The sequence below is a fragment of the Meles meles genome, chromosome 3 (assembly GCF_922984935.1).
Source record: "Meles meles chromosome 3, mMelMel3.1 paternal haplotype, whole genome shotgun sequence".
NCBI classification, from domain to species: domain Eukaryota; kingdom Metazoa; phylum Chordata; class Mammalia; order Carnivora; family Mustelidae; genus Meles; species Meles meles.
Genome location: NC_060068.1, coordinates 125,610,545 through 125,629,893, shown reverse-complemented (window position 1 = coordinate 125,629,893; position 19,349 = coordinate 125,610,545). Strand labels below are relative to the sequence as shown.

The 19,349-nt window shown below is 45.7% G+C and overlaps 1 protein-coding gene across 3 annotated transcripts in view; it reads left to right on the top strand.

Moving 5' to 3' along the window:
- The window catches only part of TENM2 (teneurin transmembrane protein 2), a 1,229,820-nt gene extending 1,211,550 nt beyond the window's left edge, over positions 1–18,270 (top strand). For all 3 annotated transcript variants that reach the window (XM_046000941.1, XM_046000940.1, XM_046000942.1), the window contains 4 exons: positions 1,806–2,102; positions 3,640–5,254; positions 15,092–15,222; positions 16,856–18,270. In XM_046000941.1, the coding sequence (XP_045856897.1) occupies positions 1,806–2,102; positions 3,640–5,254; positions 15,092–15,222; positions 16,856–17,617 (2,805 nt within the window). In that variant the 3' untranslated portion in view covers positions 17,618–18,270. The remainder of the gene's footprint in view (positions 1–1,805; positions 2,103–3,639; positions 5,255–15,091; positions 15,223–16,855) is intronic.
- The last annotated feature ends 1,079 nt before the right edge of the window (positions 18,271–19,349 follow it).

The following is a 19,349-nucleotide window of genomic DNA, read 5'->3' as shown; positions in this document are numbered from 1 at the left end:
TTATTATTTGTTATTACCTAAAAGGAGTCTAGAGGGAAGCCATTCATGGCTAGTATGGATGACCATGAGAAGATATGTAGGGCAACAAGGATCTAAACTTTCTCTGGATGAGCCATCATTCTTGAGGCTTCCATCCTCAAAGTCACCCCACATTTACAAAGGTGAATGCTGGAGCTCCAGGATCACAGCCACCTTCGACCCAGAAAAAGGAGGAAAGTGAAAGATCCAGTGGGTGCCTATTTCTCAGCGCAGTCAGTTTCCTTTAAGGTTCCCAGGAGACCCAGCTGACAGCCAGCACTTACAGCACATTAGCCATCTCTATCTCTGGCAAAAGCTGTGAGATGTAGTTCTTTACCTGGGTACAATGCTGCTCCCTAGAATACAGATGTCTGTGGTATTAGAATTATTCCGTGTCTCCCCATCAAGCTATAATATTGGAGCTCCCAGGGGCTGTGGCAATGCTTCACAGTTTCTTCATTTGACAAGTCAGGGCACTCAATGCATATATAATGCAGGAATCAGTAAAGCCAGTTAAATGTCTACGTGATTACCTGGTTCCAGTGGGAAGACCTAAGTTCCAGACCTACCCCACCACTTCATTGTTATGTGACCTTGAGCAAGTACATAACCTCTCTGCTTTGGATTCAGTTTCCTTATTTGTCAAACGCCAGCTCAGACAGAGATGCAAACTGCCTAACACAATGCCTATGTACACTAACCCCAACATGTGTTAAAGTTATTATCACCACCATCAACATCACCATCATCACTGTTATTATTAGATGCTATTGAATTATTAGATAAAGTAAGGAGATACCAGATGTCTCTCACTTCTCTTCCTTCTGCCTGTTTACATCTTTCCTTGCCTTCAGTGGTCACCCCAGGGACATCTGGATTTGCAGTCTATTATCCTGAAAGAGCCAGGGCTCAGTCAGCCTCATTTTATCCACTTCCAGCTATCCACTCAGGACTAGCTGAATCTCAAGAGTCCGTCTCCTTTGTCCCTAACCAGAGTCCAGTCACCCAGCCCTGCCTTCTGGGACAGGCTCTCTTCTCTGATCAGATCTGCTTCTAAATAAATATTAAATTATGTCTAGATGTGTTCCACTATTTCTTTCAAATCTGAGGAAATCAGTTCCTTTGTTGGAATTCCCCAGCGCTGTTGAGGTCTCCCCACTGATGTCTTGCATCCTTGACAGTGGCAAAATTTTTCTCTAGACAGAAGTGAAGAAGTTCACATAGCAATAAGCTTTCCTATTCCCAGATCTTTGCAAAATACAGATTTCTAAGTCATCCTCCCCACCCTCCTGGGTACCTTAAAAAATCTTGGCACCTTCTCTTAAAGATCATTAGCTACTCAACCAGTGATGTGCCAGAGAGGGGTTGAAAGTGTTCAAATATACAAACTGTTTTGCCCTCCAAGGAGGCTGAGCAGGGCAGTCAGAACTCCAGTGTCCAGGGCTACTGTGTATGACTAATTTGTACAGTGCACGATTTTCACTGTTCACACTTTCTACGACCGGATGACACTCCTTATAATTGGGCAGTGCATGGTCTATGTAACTGCTCACTGCAGCCATGCCCAGATTAGTCACCTCTGGCCATAAGCAGCCTCTTTTCTGCATCTTAGTGCACCTTACAAATATTACGCCTTTCAAGAAGTTTAGAAAACACTACTCAAAATAACGTCAAGGTTAGTTCTTCCTCCAGTGAACACTTGTTCCCTGGCCATGTCAGCCATATCCTCCATAGAAGCTAACATGCCCAGGTGATAGCTCTCAAACCAAGCCCTTGTGTTTTCCTAGGTCCATGGAAGAAATCTCTTGTCCATTGACTATGACCGGAATATTCGGACAGAAAAGATCTATGATGATCACCGGAAGTTCACCCTGAGGATTATTTATGACCAGGTGGGCCGCCCGTTCCTCTGGCTCCCTAGCAGTGGGCTGGCAGCAGTCAACGTCTCATACTTCTTCAATGGGCGCCTGGCTGGCCTTCAGCGTGGGGCCATGAGTGAGAGGACAGACATCGACAAGCAAGGCCGAATAGTGTCCCGCATGTTTGCTGATGGAAAAGTGTGGAGCTACTCCTACCTTGACAAGGTAGGTGAACGTGCTGTCCTCACTCAGCTGGGGCTTTCCCTTATTCACACCGCTCTTTTTAAGCTGACCTGATATGCTCTGCCACAAGACATTTAACATCTTTCCTCTGACTCTACAAGGTCTCCCCTCATGCTCCCATCCTCACTGGGAGGGAGGAAAGTTTCATAGTTCATCTCTATTACCATTGAAAGAGGGGGAAAAAGTGTTAGACACTTGGTAATGGTGAAAAAGAATGGATTGTCTGATTTTATTCCAAAAAAAAAAAAAAGAAAAAGAAAGAGAGAAAGAAAGAAAGAAAAAGTACTGTTGAAGCAGACAGCAGACAGAATCATCCCACTGGCATCACGACTAATCATTATTTATGTATTGGTATTTATGTATTATGTATAAATATATAATATGTATTTATGTATTATTTATGTATTGGATTCCTTAATCATTGGAAATGCAATGATTCGTTTCTGCCTTGCCTGAAATTAAGTCACGCACGTAGGGAATTTTACCTAAAATTTACGCACACAAAGCAACATCCTCCTACTTGGCCTGTTGGCCGAAATGGCCAATGGATTCTTTCTACATAACTCCCTGTGTCTGAAAATGCCAAATTCAGGTCAGAAAGGGTCAGGTTGGAGCAGCAGTGAACAGAGGTCCCTTTGAGGCACAAGTCAAGACTTTTGAAGGCTGTCCTGGTCCTCTAAGTCATTAGATGGGTATTTGCTCAGCTTGGGCCTCTCTCCTATAGGCACCTTGACACAGGTTCCAGTTCCAGTTCTTCCTTTCTTGCCTCTCCATTACAACAGTCACTTGCAGACGGAGCAGTGACCTCCTCCGTAAGAGTGGGGCTGATGTCCCTTTGGTCATCCCTGAATCCTGTTCTCATTATGCCATAAAATACTAGAATGGTTGACCAGGGGAGGCAAAAATCTCCCAATTGCCTCAGGTTTGAGACCATTTTTGGCCCCCCAAATTGATGATTCTGGATTCATCTTTTCAGTAGTTTCTAAATGGAAGATACACTTTCTCTTAAGATGTAATCAGGGGTGGCCAAAACTATTATGGGTGTCCCGTACTGGGCCAGTGGCAGTCATTTCTAAACAATCTTAGGATTTCTTGATATCAAGCCCGAGAGGCAAACTCAGTGCCTCTCACCTCAGTCCTTCAAGCCCCCTCTACTCAAAGTATGGTCCAAGCAACATCAGGACCAACCAGAAGCTTGTTACAAAAGCAGATTCTCAGGCCACCTCCCCCTTCATTCCTCATCCTCCTACCAAACTACTAAATCAGAATCTGCCTCTTAACAAGATCCCTGGGTGTTTCACATGCACAGTAAAGTTCAGGAAGCACTGGTCCAAGTAGCCACCATAATCCATCAGAATTAGCTTGCCCAGTGAAATCAATCTACTCATAATCTCTGGTCTAAACTTCCCCATCCTTCATGATTTTTGAATTGCCATTTTGGGGAAAGGAATAGATTCTACTTGAGTGCTTGGTCTTAAAGAACTGACTCATGCATTTCTTCCCCCTTTCCTTCCTCCAGTCTATGGTCCTCCTGCTTCAGAGTCAGCGTCAGTACATATTTGAGTATGACTCCTCCGACCGTCTCCATGCCGTCACCATGCCCAGTGTTGCCCGGCACAGCATGTCCACCCATACCTCCATTGGCTACATCCGCAACATTTATAATCCCCCTGAAAGCAACGCATCAGTCATTTTTGACTACAGTGATGATGGCCGCATCCTGAAGACATCCTTTTTGGGCACCGGGCGCCAGGTATTCTACAAGTATGGGAAACTCTCCAAGTTATCAGAGATTGTCTATGACAGTACTGCTGTCACTTTCGGATATGATGAGACCACCGGTGTTTTAAAAATGGTCAGTCTTCAAAGTGGAGGTTTCTCCTGCACAATCAGGTACCGGAAGATAGGCCCACTTGTGGACAAGCAGATCTACAGGTTCTCTGAGGAAGGCATGGTCAATGCCAGGTTTGACTACACCTATCATGACAACAGCTTCCGGATTGCAAGCATCAAGCCCGTCATAAGTGAGACTCCCCTTCCTGTGGACCTCTACCGCTATGATGAGATCTCTGGCAAGGTGGAACACTTTGGCAAGTTCGGAGTCATCTATTATGATATCAACCAGATCATCACTACCGCTGTAATGACCCTCAGCAAACACTTTGACACCCATGGGCGGATCAAGGAAGTCCAGTATGAGATGTTTCGGTCCCTCATGTACTGGATGACAGTGCAATATGACAGTATGGGAAGGGTGATTAAGAGGGAGCTGAAACTGGGGCCTTATGCTAATACCACTAAATACACCTATGACTATGATGGGGATGGGCAGCTCCAGAGTGTAGCTGTCAATGACCGCCCAACCTGGCGCTACAGCTATGACCTCAATGGGAACCTCCACTTGCTGAACCCCGGAAATAGTATACGCCTTATGCCCTTGCGCTATGATCTCCGGGATCGGATAACCAGACTTGGTGATGTGCAATACAAAATTGATGATGATGGCTATCTGTGCCAGCGAGGGGCTGACATCTTTGAGTATAACTCCAAGGGCCTCCTAACAAGAGCCTACAACAAGGCCAGTGGGTGGAGTGTCCAGTACCGCTATGACGGTGTGGGGCGGCGGGCTTCCTACAAAACCAACCTGGGCCATCACCTGCAATATTTCTACTCTGACCTCCACAACCCGACCCGCATCACCCATGTCTATAATCATTCCAACTCAGAGATAACCTCACTCTACTATGACCTCCAAGGTCACCTCTTTGCCATGGAGAGCAGCAGTGGGGAGGAGTACTATGTTGCCTCAGATAACACAGGCACTCCTCTGGCTGTGTTCAGCATCAACGGTCTCATGATCAAACAACTGCAGTATACAGCCTATGGGGAGATTTATTATGACTCCAACCCTGACTTCCAGATGGTCATTGGCTTCCATGGTGGACTCTATGATCCCCTGACCAAGCTGGTCCACTTCACTCAGCGTGATTATGATGTGCTAGCAGGACGATGGACCTCTCCAGACTATACCATGTGGAAAAATGTGGGCAAGGAGCCAGCCCCCTTTAACCTGTATATGTTCAAGAGCAACAATCCTCTCAGCAATGAGCTGGATTTGAAGAACTACGTGACAGGTGAGGACTCTACCATCTCAATTGGTCAGCAACTCCTTATGGGGTGGTTGTCCTGATAGACTATTGGGAATTTCAAAAGAAGGTCTTACTTCTGATGATAGGGGAATTCTGGAGACCTATAAACATTGGTCTGTATAGGCTCTAGAACAGTCAGATAACAGCAGTACAGAGCAGTCTTCAGATCTGCTTGAAGATGTCCTAGCCATTTTCAAGCCCATTTAGTTGAAATGACTTTTATAAGAGAGGAAAGCAGCCTCATGAAGGGGGAAATAATGGGAATCTGATGTCAGATTCTCTCTTCCACTTATAAGCCAAAAGACTTTGGGCTAGGCTTCTAATCTCTCTGAGCTGTAGCTTCCTTCTCTGTGAAAAAGTACTAATAAAACCAACCCACAGAGTGATTGTGAGAAGTAAATAAACTTATGTAGGTAAAACTTAGTGCCTAGCACTTAGACAGTGGGTGCTTACAAAAGAGTATTGGCTCGTGCTATTACCATTATCATTACAAATGAAGCATTGAGTTAGTATAGGTATGACATGACTGAGACCCAGTTCCCTACGTCACAAGCAGGCTGGCAAGATACAAAGAGCCAATGATAACACAGAGCCAATTTAGGTTTGTGCTACAATATAGGTGTCTGTTCAGTTATTTATTCAGTAAGCATTTGTAGAGTGACGTTAGGCTAGATTCTGGGGATAAAAATGATGAATAAGCCAAACACCCTTCTCTCAAAGGGGGCCGTGTATGCATGTGTGCATGTGTGTGTGTGTGGATGACTTTAAGTTTGGAAATTGTGACATAGTACAGAAGTGTCCCGTGTCAAACTGGGCCTGAAGATTGAAGGGGATCTTGGTTGGCAGAAATGAGCTCAAGGCTAAAGAAAGACTATGAGTCGAAAGGACATGGGAAGCTTGGAGAAGGGTATGGATTGAGGGACCCAGGAGGGCAAATAATCTCCTGCCTCATGATAAATGAGAAATTGGTAAAATAAGGGTCCCTATCTCTTATACCATCCATATATCTCCATCCATCTATCCATCCATTCACCTATATGACAAATATTTTCATAATATCTAACATATACTGAGTATGAGAGATGCAGTGGACAGCAAGATAAAGATCTTATCCTCAGGGAAATAAGGAAATATGGATGGATGGATGGTTGGATGGATGGATGGATGGAGAGACCAACTTTCAGCAAGGAAGCCAGAGTCACCCTGTCTGTCCATGCATTGTTGAGGAGCAACAGTAGGGACCCCCAACTCCAAGCCCCCCCCAGGGTCCAAGAATCTCACAGCTCTTGGTCATGAGCCAAGGAGACATCAAATTCAAAGGGACCCTACGCTCAGGTGACCAGAACTCACTTGTACACCCTCAAGAAAGGAAGCAGCAGCTAGCCAAGCAAAGGGCTGCTCTCAATGTCCCAGGCTACAGAAGGATGACCTTAAAGATCAACTTGTGGCCATGCCATATCTCTTCCTTACATTCAACTTTGAAGTTGAACCCAGCATCCCCCTACAACCATAGCAGCTGGAACCTTTTGAACCCAGGAGCTATGCCCAATCTAGTTCCCTCCTGTTCTCCCCACCATACCTTATCAAGAGGTCCTGCCCATGGTACTCTGCCATGGTCTCTCATTCCCATGGCTTAGCATGACTGTTATCTCCCAGTTGGCTGCACTTTCAAATTAAAGGACCTCTCAGGAAAACATACACACACATAGGTACATACATAGTTTCAGGTAACAATATACATGCTATGTAGATAAATTGGGATTGGGGTTAGACAGAGCATGATGGGAAGCATCTCCCATATTTAGGGTGCTCACAGAGGACTTTCTGAGGAGGTGGTTTTTGAGCAGAGAACTTTATGAAGTGGGGAAGGGGGAGGAAGAGTGTTCTAGATGTAGGAAAGAGTGTGAATGGGAGGGCAGACCATACCTATCTTAGCCTTGGGACAAGAATTCCCTCACCCTCCAGAATGTGCTTCGCAAAACACAGCTTGGCATTAGATAACTTAGGGATGAGTCAGCCAGAGTCAAATAAAAAGAAAGCCTTCAGAGTGGACGCTAGATCTGCCAAGGTCCAAACAAAATCATTCACAGAGCAGTCAAACTCACAAATCCCCTCAACTATTTCCCTAGTTCTCCTGCAAAGGAAAAAAAGAAATTATCAGAATTTTCTGAATAGCAATATGACTTTCCTCATTCAGCGCTTCACAGAGACTCAATAAATGGGAATCAAATCAAGTTGAACTAAGTCCAACAAAATTGAATCCAGAAACCATTCGAAAGCATCTAAAATAAAAGGTAGTGTTACAGAAGCACGTGCACAGAGCTGATGTGAGCAGTCAAAGCTGGGGAAAGGAGGGCCCAGGCAGAGCAGAGTGTCAGACCAGGCAGAAGCCCACACCTGCTGCCCATTCAAGATGAGCTGCCCCCTGGAGAGAGGATCCTAGCAGAGAACACCAAATCATTCTCTACTGTTTGAATGTTGGCTAATCTGTAAACCCCGTCTAAATTAGTCTTAATTTGCCACTTAGGAGACGAGCAGAGTGGTTGAACTTGCCGCTCACAATTTAAGCAGAAGAAGTAATTAAGATGTAATCGGGAGGAACGCAGAGAACAGAACCTTCTCTCGCTGGTGCTCAAAAAAAATCATTGATGTTTTGGAAACAGAGCTTTCTGAATGCAGGAGGCAGCTGTGGAGGCTGGAGGATATTCTGCTTTCTCCTGAGACTGCAAGCACAAAGGAAAACAGCATAGAGTACCCATGAGCTCTGAGGCCCCCCAGGGTTAGAGCAGAGCTGTAGCCACCAGGACGGGATGAAGGAGGGCCAGAAGGGCTTCCTTTTCCACTCACAGCCTCCACAGCAGCACCCTACCCAACCGGTATTTTTTTTTTATAAACATATAATGTATTATTAGCCCCAGGGGTACAGGTCTATGAATCGCCAGGTTTATACACGTCACAGCACTCACCATAGCACATACCCTCCCCAAGGTCCATAACCCCACCACCCTCTCCCTACCTCCCTCCCCCCGGCCACCCTCAGTTTGTTTTGTGACATTAAGAGTCTCTTATGGTTTGTCTCCCTCCCGATCCCATCTTGTTTATTCTTTTCCTTCCCCCAACCCCCCACGTTGCACCTCCACTTCCTCATATCAGGGAGATCATATGATAGTTGTCTTTCTCTGATTGACTTATTTCACTAAGCATAATACTCTCTAGTTCTATCCACGTTGTCCCAAATGGCAAGATTTCATTTCTTTTGATGGCTGCATAGTATTCCATTGTGTATGTATACCACATCTTCTTTATCCATTCATCTGTTGATGGACATCTAGGTTCTTTCCATAGTTTGGCTATTGTGGATATTGCCGCTAGAAACATTCCCAACCGGTATTTCTTAAGGTGATATATTGACAATTGATACATCTGTGATAACCAGATATTACAGGATGTAGAAAAACAGACTGGGAGACAGACTCCCTCCCCCGACAACCTCCAGGGTCTCAGTCTTTTCCAGTTCTGGCATGGCAGGAAACTCCTCAGTCCCCGACAAATGGGAGACCCATTTCCACCCCCAAGCCTGGCCTGTAATTCAAGCCCGTTCGTCCCGATGTTAGAACCCGAGTCCATCTCAAGATCCGAGTGTTGGCATTGCTAATCACTTGCTGTGTCACTTGGATGATATCTCAAACTTTCTGAGGCTTCATTTCTTCCTCGCCAAAATGGTGGTGATCATAACGTTCACGCCATGGGGCTGTAAAAAGTAAATGAGGCCTGCCACATAAGGTGCCTAGTGCAATGCTAAGGCTAATGAATTACGGTAGGGACGCATTTGTTACTTATAAGCAGCCGTGGACTGGAACATGAGGAGTTCATAGATGAAGAGAGGAGATACCACCTCTGTGTTGTTTTCTGAGGAAACAACACAGGTGGATCTGGAGAGGGGTCTCCAGATCCACCCTGAAATGGATCCAAATTCTGGCCCAAATGGCACTGCTTTGGCAAAACTGACACCCCAGACAAATTTGAGTTAAGCAATCGTCCTAGAAATCATCCGCAATAACTTGTATTTTCTCCCCACCCCTGCTCCCTGGCAGGTCTTGGGGCTCACAAACTCCAGGCACATGTGAGCATAGAGCATAGAGAGATTTTATGGAGTTGAATTTCCCTGAGTGAGGAGGAAGTCACAACCTCCTTCTCACATTAACCCTTGTCTTAGATCTACACTGAACACCTAAGATGCTTTTCTGACAGCGTTTCTGGAGACGAGGGTCTGCTTGGTGGCCACAAGGCCATTACATGCCCTGAAAAACATGAGAGTCAAATAGTAATGAGCCATCAGGAGGGGCCCCCTCATCAGCTCCTGCCCCAAAGGCTCCCTCTCTACAGACTGTGTGGGGAGCCTGTCACCAGATAACACTAATTACCTCAAAAAGGAAGAGGGGTATTTGTGTGGTGCCAGAAGTATTTTCTGCAGAGTGGAAGAGATGAGCTATTTGAATAAACATTTCAGGATAGGTTTAGACTCAGAAACTAAGCCATGTTAGAAACTTTAAGAAAAAGAAAAGAAGGTAGATGACATGCGCTATTGGCCTTCATGGAAGCAGCCATTAAAATGTCCAGTCTCAAAGGCACGGGTTCTCAACATCACCTCCCAAGTACTAGGGAGGGATCCCAGCAATGGAAAGATCAGGATGGGGAGAGTCTTGGAGGGCAAGACCTCTCTTGCCTTTCTTGGGATTCTGCACATATCCTATATATCCCTGATGAAAGATGGGATGATTGGAGATGGTCTACAGATAAGGTATTAGATAACATGGAAACACAAATGGGGAAAGTTTGCCTCTTTAGTGCCCTTTATATTCTTCCAACTCAGTCGAGAAGAAAGTCTCCACCTAATGCTGGTATGTACTTCACACCCCATTAACACTTCCCCGTCTCCCCTTTTAACAAAGAGAGTAGGTCTGAGACTTCTCAGTAGTAGGTAACAAAAATCATGCTCTAATTTAATCGCATTGCTGTGTTTTCTTTGTTTTAATTTTACAGTTATTTTCTGTTTGCGTCAAGGGAGTCTGCTCTCCCACTTATGGTAGTAACATGAAGTTTCTTTTTTAAAATGGACTTAAGTGAAACAGGCAAATTTATCTTTTTTAATCAGTAAGTCAATGCTACTACAGGAGACATCCGGAGATGGCAAATCAATCGAGATGAGTGACCATGAACGTCCACAGTTGGGAGCTCCATCCTCTACAGCAGCCAGCACCCACCTTGCACAGAACAGGTGCTCTGTAAATATGTGACCATTTCTGGATTAGAGCCATGCTGCTGCCTGCTAGATGCAGACACGAGGCAATTGCAAACCTGTATTCTTAAATGACCCTTCCATGGTAACTACACATATTAGTCATAGTCCAAGTTATTCAAGGAACTGGTCTGTGGCCAAGGGCAATGGATGGACTGTGGATCCCAGATTCCCTCCCATCAGAAGGTTCAATTATGCCTCCGTGTTTAGAAGCAAAGTCAACATTAAACTCCTCCCAACAGTCCCAGTGCAGGAGGTGGTAATACCTTGCTTAACCCCTTCAGGAGCCTTCTCTCGGGCACCATTAGTTGCTCTTGTTACACTACTCAGAGTGGCTTTCGCCACATATATTCGGTGTTCTTTCATTCACTCGTTCCATGTATACTATCTGGCACCTATTTTGTGCCAGGCATTATCAGAGGATCTGGGAGAACAGCAGCGGATAAAACAAAAATTTTAACTCCCTTCCCTAATGAAACTCATTCTCAGTAAGGGAGGCAGACAGTAAACAATAAACAGACAAATGATACAGCATGTTAGGATGGGATTGCTTTGGGGGCAGGGGCTGGAGGATGAACAGAATAAGGGGACTTGGGATTACTGGAGGTGGAGAGGGGGAGCAGATTTTAAATGTGGTGGTTGGGTTTGCCTTATTCAAGAGGCAGTATCTGAACAAGATTTGAAAGAGGCAAGAAAGCCAAAAAATACTTTTAGGGAAGTACACTCTGGGCAGAGGGGCTTGTCAGTGCAAAGGCCCAAGATGAGTGTATGCCTGGCATGTTCAAGAAATAGCATCAAAGCTGGAGCTGTGGGAGCAAGGGAGAGGGCAAGAGAACATGAGGTCAGACAGTAATGGGCAAGTGTCTTTATGGACCAGTCGGAAGACTCTGGCTTCTTCACTGAGAAAAATGGGGGTTCCTCAGGTGTTCTGAGCAAAAGAATGGCATGGTCTTCTCCAGGTTTAAAAACTCATTCTGGCTGCTAGCCCAATAAGGAATGTGGGGCAGAAAGGTGGAAGCAGGGGGCCAGTTAGAAGTCCAGGTGAGGGACGATGGGCCACGATCGAGATGGCAAAGTGATGACAAGTGGACACAAATTCGGGAGCAATCTTAAAAGTAATAGCAAAGGACTGAACCATATGACCCAGCAATTTCACAGCTAGGTATGTATATAAGCAAGAGAACTGAAAGGAGGTTTTCAAACAAAAATCTGTACACAAATATTCATAGAGCATTATTCATAATAGTAAATATATACATACATATATACATACATACATACATACATACATAAAAACAACCCAGATACCCATTAACTCATGAATGGATAAACAAAATGTGGTATACCCAAACAATGGAATACTATTTGGCCATGAAAAGAAATGAATCCTATTGCTATGTGCTACAATATGGATGAGCCTTGAATACATTATGCTAAGTGAAAGAGACCAGACACAGAAGGCCACAATTGTATGACTGCATTTATAAGACATGTCCAGAATAGGCAAGCCCATAGAGATGGAAAGCAGTTTAGTGGTTATCAGGGACTGAGGAGAAAGGAGAATGCAGAATGACTGCCAGTAGGTATAAGGCCTCTTTTGGGGTGATGAAAATGTTCTGGAATTAAATAGCACTGATGGTTGTACAACACTGTAAATGTACTAGCAGCCACTGAATTGTGTGCACTTTAAAATGGTTAAAATGATGAATTTTATGTTATGTGAATTTTACCTCAATTAAAAAAAATAAAGCATTTGCCAATGGATTTAGATTTGGGGAGTAAGGAAAAGCAAGGGAGCAAGGATGGTGGCTGGAAGGATGGAGTGGCCATTATGTGGGATGGAAAAGTCTATGGATGGGACAGGTTTGGGGAGGAAGATCAGGAGTCCAGTTTTGGAGAAAAGTTTGAAATATAATTAGATACAGTAGTTTGGAATTCACAGAGTGGTCTAGGATGGAGATATAAATTTTGGAGTCAGCAACAGTATGTTGATGGTACATACTGGTCCTCAGGGTAGGTCAGAGCCCCATATTTGTGAGAGTACATAGAGAGTGGAAAGGTTCACAGACTGAGTCAAGGGCATTCCAACATTGAAGAGATCAGGAGGTAGATGAGGAGGAACCAAAATAGGATAAGGAATGGCCACCAAGGTAGGAGGAGGACTAACAAGTGACTATATTGTCCAGAGAACCAAGAAAAAAATAAAGGCAGGAGCTTTTGTCAAGTACTTCTGGTAAGTCAAAAAAAGATGAGGACCCATATTAATGTCAGGCTTAGCAACATGGTGGTCATTCACGACCTTGACAAGAGTTGCTTCATGGAGTAGTTAGAGACAAAGCCTGATTCAAAGGAAAATGGGAGACAAGTAGTACAGAGAATTATTTTGATCCTGAGACGTTTTTGTCAAGGAGGATGAGAAAAATGGATGGTAGCAAACGGGAGAAGAAGGGACAAGAAGGGAATTTCTTTTAAAGTGGGCATTTGGTAGCATGTCTTTATGCTGACAAGGTTGATCCATTGAAAAGAGGAGTAATGTGATGCCATGGGGGAGAGAGAGAGAGTTGCTGGAGTGATGTCCTTGCGGGCACAACAGAAGATGCTACCTACTGCACACAGGGAGGGCTGACTTCAGCAGCTCCTCCAGAGTAACAAGAAGAAGGCAGGAAATATGGATGTAGATGCTGGAAGGCCAGTAAATGTGATGATGAGAGTTTAGGGGAATTCCCCTCTGGCTGCCCTGGGTGTTTTCCGAAAAGAAAACAAGGTCAGCTGCTCTAGTGAGAAGGGAAAGCATATGTTGATGGTTTTAGTGGAGAGGAGAAGACGTAACATCCCCCGGCAGAATAGGAGAATGACTGATGAAGGAAGGGAGTAAAGTCAGGCAGCAGGAAAGCACAACCGGGATTCACGGTCAGGAATTTAAAGTGACACCAGTCAATGTAGTTACATTTGTTTCTCCAACCACATTCAGCTGCACAGGTACAAATAAGAAATAGGCGAATGCGTGGATTTAACCAAAATTGTGATTTCACCAAGCAAGTGTGCTAAAGCGAGAAAGGGACACAGGAACTGAGAATATATATAAGGAATGAGTCTCATGATTGGCCATGGACGTGTGTTAGGTAAGAAAAGAGACCAGGGTGTTGACGAATAGGAACAAGAAGTTTAGGATGGATTGAAGATCCTGGGGAGGAAGGGAAAGGATCAAGGAGCATGGGTGTCAGGTTACAAAAAGGAGTAAATTACAAGGAGTTCACGTGGTGGTCGGAGGCTGATGTGTAAGAAATTAAGATAATGGGGGCTCAGAATTACTGGTGTTGACAGGGTCCAGAGGATGAACAAGGGTTGGGGCTGGTTATCAAAGGAACGAAGAGGTCAGGACGTTAGAAGAGTCCAGTGCTTGTATAATGGAATCACTATGAATGAATTTAGGGAGAGAGGTGGAGAGAAGGACAGTGAAGCAGAAAAGCACCAAGAAATGCAGGTGAGTGGCCTGGGGATCAGTAATGACTGCAACAAGGAGCACGTGTATCTCCAGGCCCAGCAATGGTAGAAAGTGGGGAGATACAGGGCACGATGTTCAGGCGCCCATTATAAACAGGGATAAGGAGCCTAAAAAGAGGATTCATGCTGGACTGCGGGCTGATGGCATGGGTGGTGCTGTGAGTGCTGCAAGGGATGGGTGTTCAGGGCTCTCTACTGATCACTGTGGAAGGAGGCAAGGCAGCCTGGGAGCTGCAGGTCTTACTCTGAGAGCAGGACCTGGGAGAAAGGGGTATAATTCCCAAAGCAAGGGACTCAGCCATGACCCTGGCAGGGGAAGGGAAGTCTTACTCTAAATACACAAGAGCACTCTCTAGCCTCTCTTTGAAGAGTGGGCATCTGCAAAAAGGGTCTCAGATGCCAGAAGAATTTGCGCCTTCCATACTTTTGGAACCCCCTCTCCATAATGAGCCAGCCGCAGTGCAGTCCCCCACCCCTGCCAATGTCTGCACAGTGATTATGAACACTGTGAACTTACCCATCTAGTTGATCATTGTACCTCTAGCTTCCAAACACATCAACTGGCCTATAACAGAGGCCCCAAATGAAGGCATTCCTATCTACTGAGCAAGCTATGTGCCAGGCATGGTGACAAGGATTTCTCCTCCACTTTCACAACAACCCAACAACATTGGTACACCTATCATCCCAATTCACGTCTGAGGGACCCTAAGCTTAGAGAGGGGCAGGAACTTACTCAAGGTCACACAGTAAGAGGAGTCGAAACTAGATCTTACTCCAGCACTGGCCCCCTCAGTCACCACATGGTAACTCAAGTGACTGAGGTTGGAAGGACATCCTTCCCAGGATCCACGTAAAGTGGCTCTGGTTCTGGACCAGGAGACCCTCACAGACTCTCACCTCTCTCCCTTGCTGGACTCCACACCCAACCACACATTTTGCTTTGTTCTCTCTCCAAGATCCTCAACGGCTTTCCATCCATCATGATTCAGAAATCTTTATTTTTGTTTCCACCATAGATGTGAAAAGCTGGCTTGTGATGTTTGGATTTCAGCTTAGCAACATAATTCCTGGCTTCCCAAGAGCCAAAATGTATTTCGTGCCTCCTCCCTATGAATTGTCAGAGAGTCAAGCCAGTGAGAATGGACAGGTAAGCGGAGGTTCCTGCCAAGAATCTGAATGATTGTCCTCATTCCCTTTTGCAAACAGAACGGCACGGGAGCCAAGGGCATGTCAGTAGAGGAGGCAAACATCGGAGCTGGGTATAAAAAGGTGCATGAAACATTGTGACTTCCCAGGAAAGCAAATGTCAGTGCTGTCACCTGTCTGGCACAGCACATATTTCTGCCCAACCTCAATTATTACCTTAATTGTGGTATCACTATCTGTTCAGTATATACCCTTGAGTCTCTCCTTGATTAACAACAGCACAGAGAAATCTAGCAGCAACCCACCATCTGCACTGCCTATAAGATCATAACCCTTTTGGCTTTTATGGGATGTCATATAACTGTGGTTTGCAGTTTCTATCCCATTAAAGAACATTTTTATGCCTGACATAAAACCTCAGCGCTTTATGGCCCAAATGTATACAGATTAACTTTTCAGAACATAATTTGTGCTAGGGTCTTTCAGCAATGACCAAGAGGTGGTCACTTTCCATTTGGGTGCTGCTGAGACCTCCAGCACGGTCAGACAGGTGTGGGCATCCGTGTTCAGATAACTCCTGTTACAGGACAACACCTGGCCACATAAAAGTCTGAAAGGTCTCAGCTGCTCTGAATAATCATCCACACTGTATAACTCGAGAGAGATGAGGAGGAGCTGGTGGGTAATTGAGAACAAGGTTCTCTCAGTTCTGCCCTGTGGGGACCACTCAGTGGATGAATAGCCATCATTTCTCTCATTTATCTAAGTGCCGTTACCTCCCAAACACAGCCTCTTCCATTATCCCGGTCTGTCCCCCAACCGCCAATTGAGATGAGTTGTAATTTGTGAGTAGAGAGCTCAAGGCCAAGGAGATAATGGCGATTTCGTCCCCCTGCAGAACCAGGGCGAAGATCCAAAGCAAATGACTAAGGCCCGGGGCTATTCCCTCTGGCCCACGATGCCAGAACCTCTTAGGCCAGTGCTTCTCAAACAATAGCACACAAACCACGTAGGGTGTGTCCTGTTAAGACGCAGCTTCGGACTCAGTAGGTCTAGAGTAAGGCCTGAGATTCTGCTTTTCTAACAAGGCAGGTCCCCACAATTCCTCTGCTGCTAGCTGTGCTCTGAGTAACAAGGCCTTAACCCAAGGAAGTTAATGAACACCCAGGGCACTGGCCTTGAAAACAATCTAGGTCACAGCAGCAGGGCTCATAGCTTCTCAAAGGAACCCCCTGCCCTTCAGGTCAGGATATTCCTGGGTCTGAAGCGTGCAAGGCAGCTGCCAAACCATCTGAGAGCAGAGCGACTCTCTCTTCTCCAGTAGCAGAGAGACATGGCAAGTGGATAGGCCTGGGTACAGATGTCAGCAAGGTGGCGAACCTCTGCACCGTCTTTTTAGTTGGTCACAGTTACAAGGCGGACAGGCCACACCATCAGAGCACTGGGAACCAGCCAGCCTGGGCTAGCTTCAAAAGATAGGACTATATGAACTCATATCAGTACAGATGGAAGAGTAGTTCTTGCAGGGAGTCCAAGCATTTCCCTTACTGACCCTTTTTCAATGAGCTTCTCGGCCTATGCAAAGAGCTGTCCGGACCATCATCTCAGCCTTCTGTGTTTCCTTCTGCCCACAGCTCATTACAGGCGTCCAGCAGACAACAGAGAGGCATAATCAGGCCTTCATGGCTCTGGAAGGGCAGGTCATCTCCAAAAAGCTCCACGCCAACATCCGAGAGAAAGCAGGCCACTGGTTTGCCACCACCACACCCATCATCGGCAAAGGCATCATGTTCGCCATCAAAGAAGGGCAGGTGAGCACCGGTGTGTCCAGCATCGCCAGCGAGGACAGCCGCAAGGTGGCTTCCGTGCTGAACAATGCCTACTACCTGGACAAGATGCACTACAGCATCGAGGGCAAGGACACCCACTACTTCGTGAAGATCGGCTCAGCCGATGGCGACCTGGTCACGCTGGGCACCACGATCGGCCGCAAGGTGCTGGAGAGCGGGGTGAACGTGACCGTGTCGCAGCCCACGCTGCTGGTCAACGGCAGGACGCGAAGGTTCACCAACATTGAGTTCCAGTGCTCCACACTGCTGCTCAGCATCCGCTATGGCCTCACCCCCGACACCCTGGATGAAGAGAAGGCCCGCGTCCTGGACCAGGCAAGGCAGAGGGCCCTGGGCACCGCCTGGGCCAAGGAGCAGCAGAAAGCCAGGGACGGGAGAGAGGGGAGCCGCCTGTGGACTGAGGGCGAGAAGCAGCAGCTTCTGAGCACAGGACGCGTACAAGGTTATGAGGGATATTACGTGCTTCCCGTGGAGCAATACCCAGAGCTTGCAGACAGTAGCAGCAACATCCAGTTTTTAAGACAGAATGAGATGGGAAAGAGGTAACAAAATAATCTGCTGCCATTCCTTGTCTGGATGGCTCAGCGGGAGTAACTGTTATCTCCTCTCCTAAGGAGATGAAGACCTAACAGGGGCACTGAGGCCGGGCTGCTTTAGGATACCAAGTGGCAAGAAAGCTCACATTTTTTGAGTTCAAATGCTACTGTCCAAGCAAGAAGTCCCACATCCTGAAGTAGACTAAAGCCTGGCTGAAAATCCTGAGGAAAACAAAACAAACGAATGAATGAACACACATACACACAAAATGTTCCAAGTTCCCCTAAAATATGGCCCACTTGTTCTGGGTCTACATAGAGAAAGAAACAACAGCAACAACAGGAAAGAAAAAAAGGAAAAAGACGCAAAATGTCTAAAAGGAACAAAAGAACAGGAAAACACAACAAAATAAAAACACAAAAAACAAAAAGCAAAACATACACATTGACCGAAACACAAAGATGTGAAGACAAGAAGGCCTCATACTCTATTACCTCACTCATCCACACGTGAGCGACGCAGAGACATCCAGCAGGGCCGGCGTCACAGACCAGCTGAGGAAACCCAGTCAGACTGCTTGTCGGACAAATCCTACAGACATTTTCGTTTAAACAAATACAGGTGCATTTAAAACACGACTTTGGGGGTGATTTGTGTGTAGCGACCGGGGAGGGGGGGGGAAATAAAAGTGAAAGAGTGAGCACTGGAAATAATTTTTAAAGAAAATAAAAAAAACTAAAAACACATACACAAAAAAGGAAATTAATATCAAAAAATCAAAGCGAAATAATACCGTTCAGCACTTAACTCTCAGGTCCCAACTTAGTGGGGCCCGAGCTAATTTATTTGAGCGCAGAGTGTACAATTTAATTCAAAATGGTGGCTATAATCACTCCAGATAAATCTCATACTCTTTTGTCTTTGAAGATTCCATTGTGGACAGTAATACGCAGTTACAGGGTGTAGTCTGTATAGATTCCGTAGTTCGTGGGTATCAGTTGCGGTAGAGGTGTGGTGTTGTGACACTCTTTTGCTAACGGGCACCACTTCTGATCACCCTGTACATACATAAGCCTCAAGGCACAATCACTGTTTCAGATTTAAAATTCTTAGTGTGTTTGTTTGGTCCAGAAACTGAGACAATCACATGACAGTCACCACGAAGAGAGAAAAATAAAAAAAATTTAAAAAAAAAAACACAAAAACAAACAAAAAAATCAGAAAAAAAAGTCTAATAAGAACTTTGGTACAGGAACTTTTTTGTAATATACATGTATGAATTGTTCATCGAGTTTTTATATTAATTTTAATTTGCTGCTAAGCAAAGACTAGGGACAGGCAAAGATAATTTATGGCAAAGTGTTTAAATTGTTTATACATAAATAAAGTCTCTAAAACTCCTGTGGACACTGGTCTTCTGTGACGAATGCTTGGGGGGGTGAGGAAAAGGTAGAGGCTACCAGAGGAAAGGGGGGCTGCTGCCACGCACAGGTTGAGCTGGGATTTTGGACTTACGGAGGGGATTGTGTTAGAGGCAGTGCAGTGCTCCCCGTACTGCTCTGAATGCTAGAGTGATCTCTGCCGACGCCTGAAGCCCCTCTCTGTGGAACAGGGGTGAGAGGAAGGTCTGGACCCGGGGCCAGAGGAGCCTCACACCCACCCACCCGTGGATGGGTCCCTCCAGCCCTAAAGGGACAGCCAGGCTTCTCCCCGAGGCCACGTTCTCCTTGTGGGAAATGCT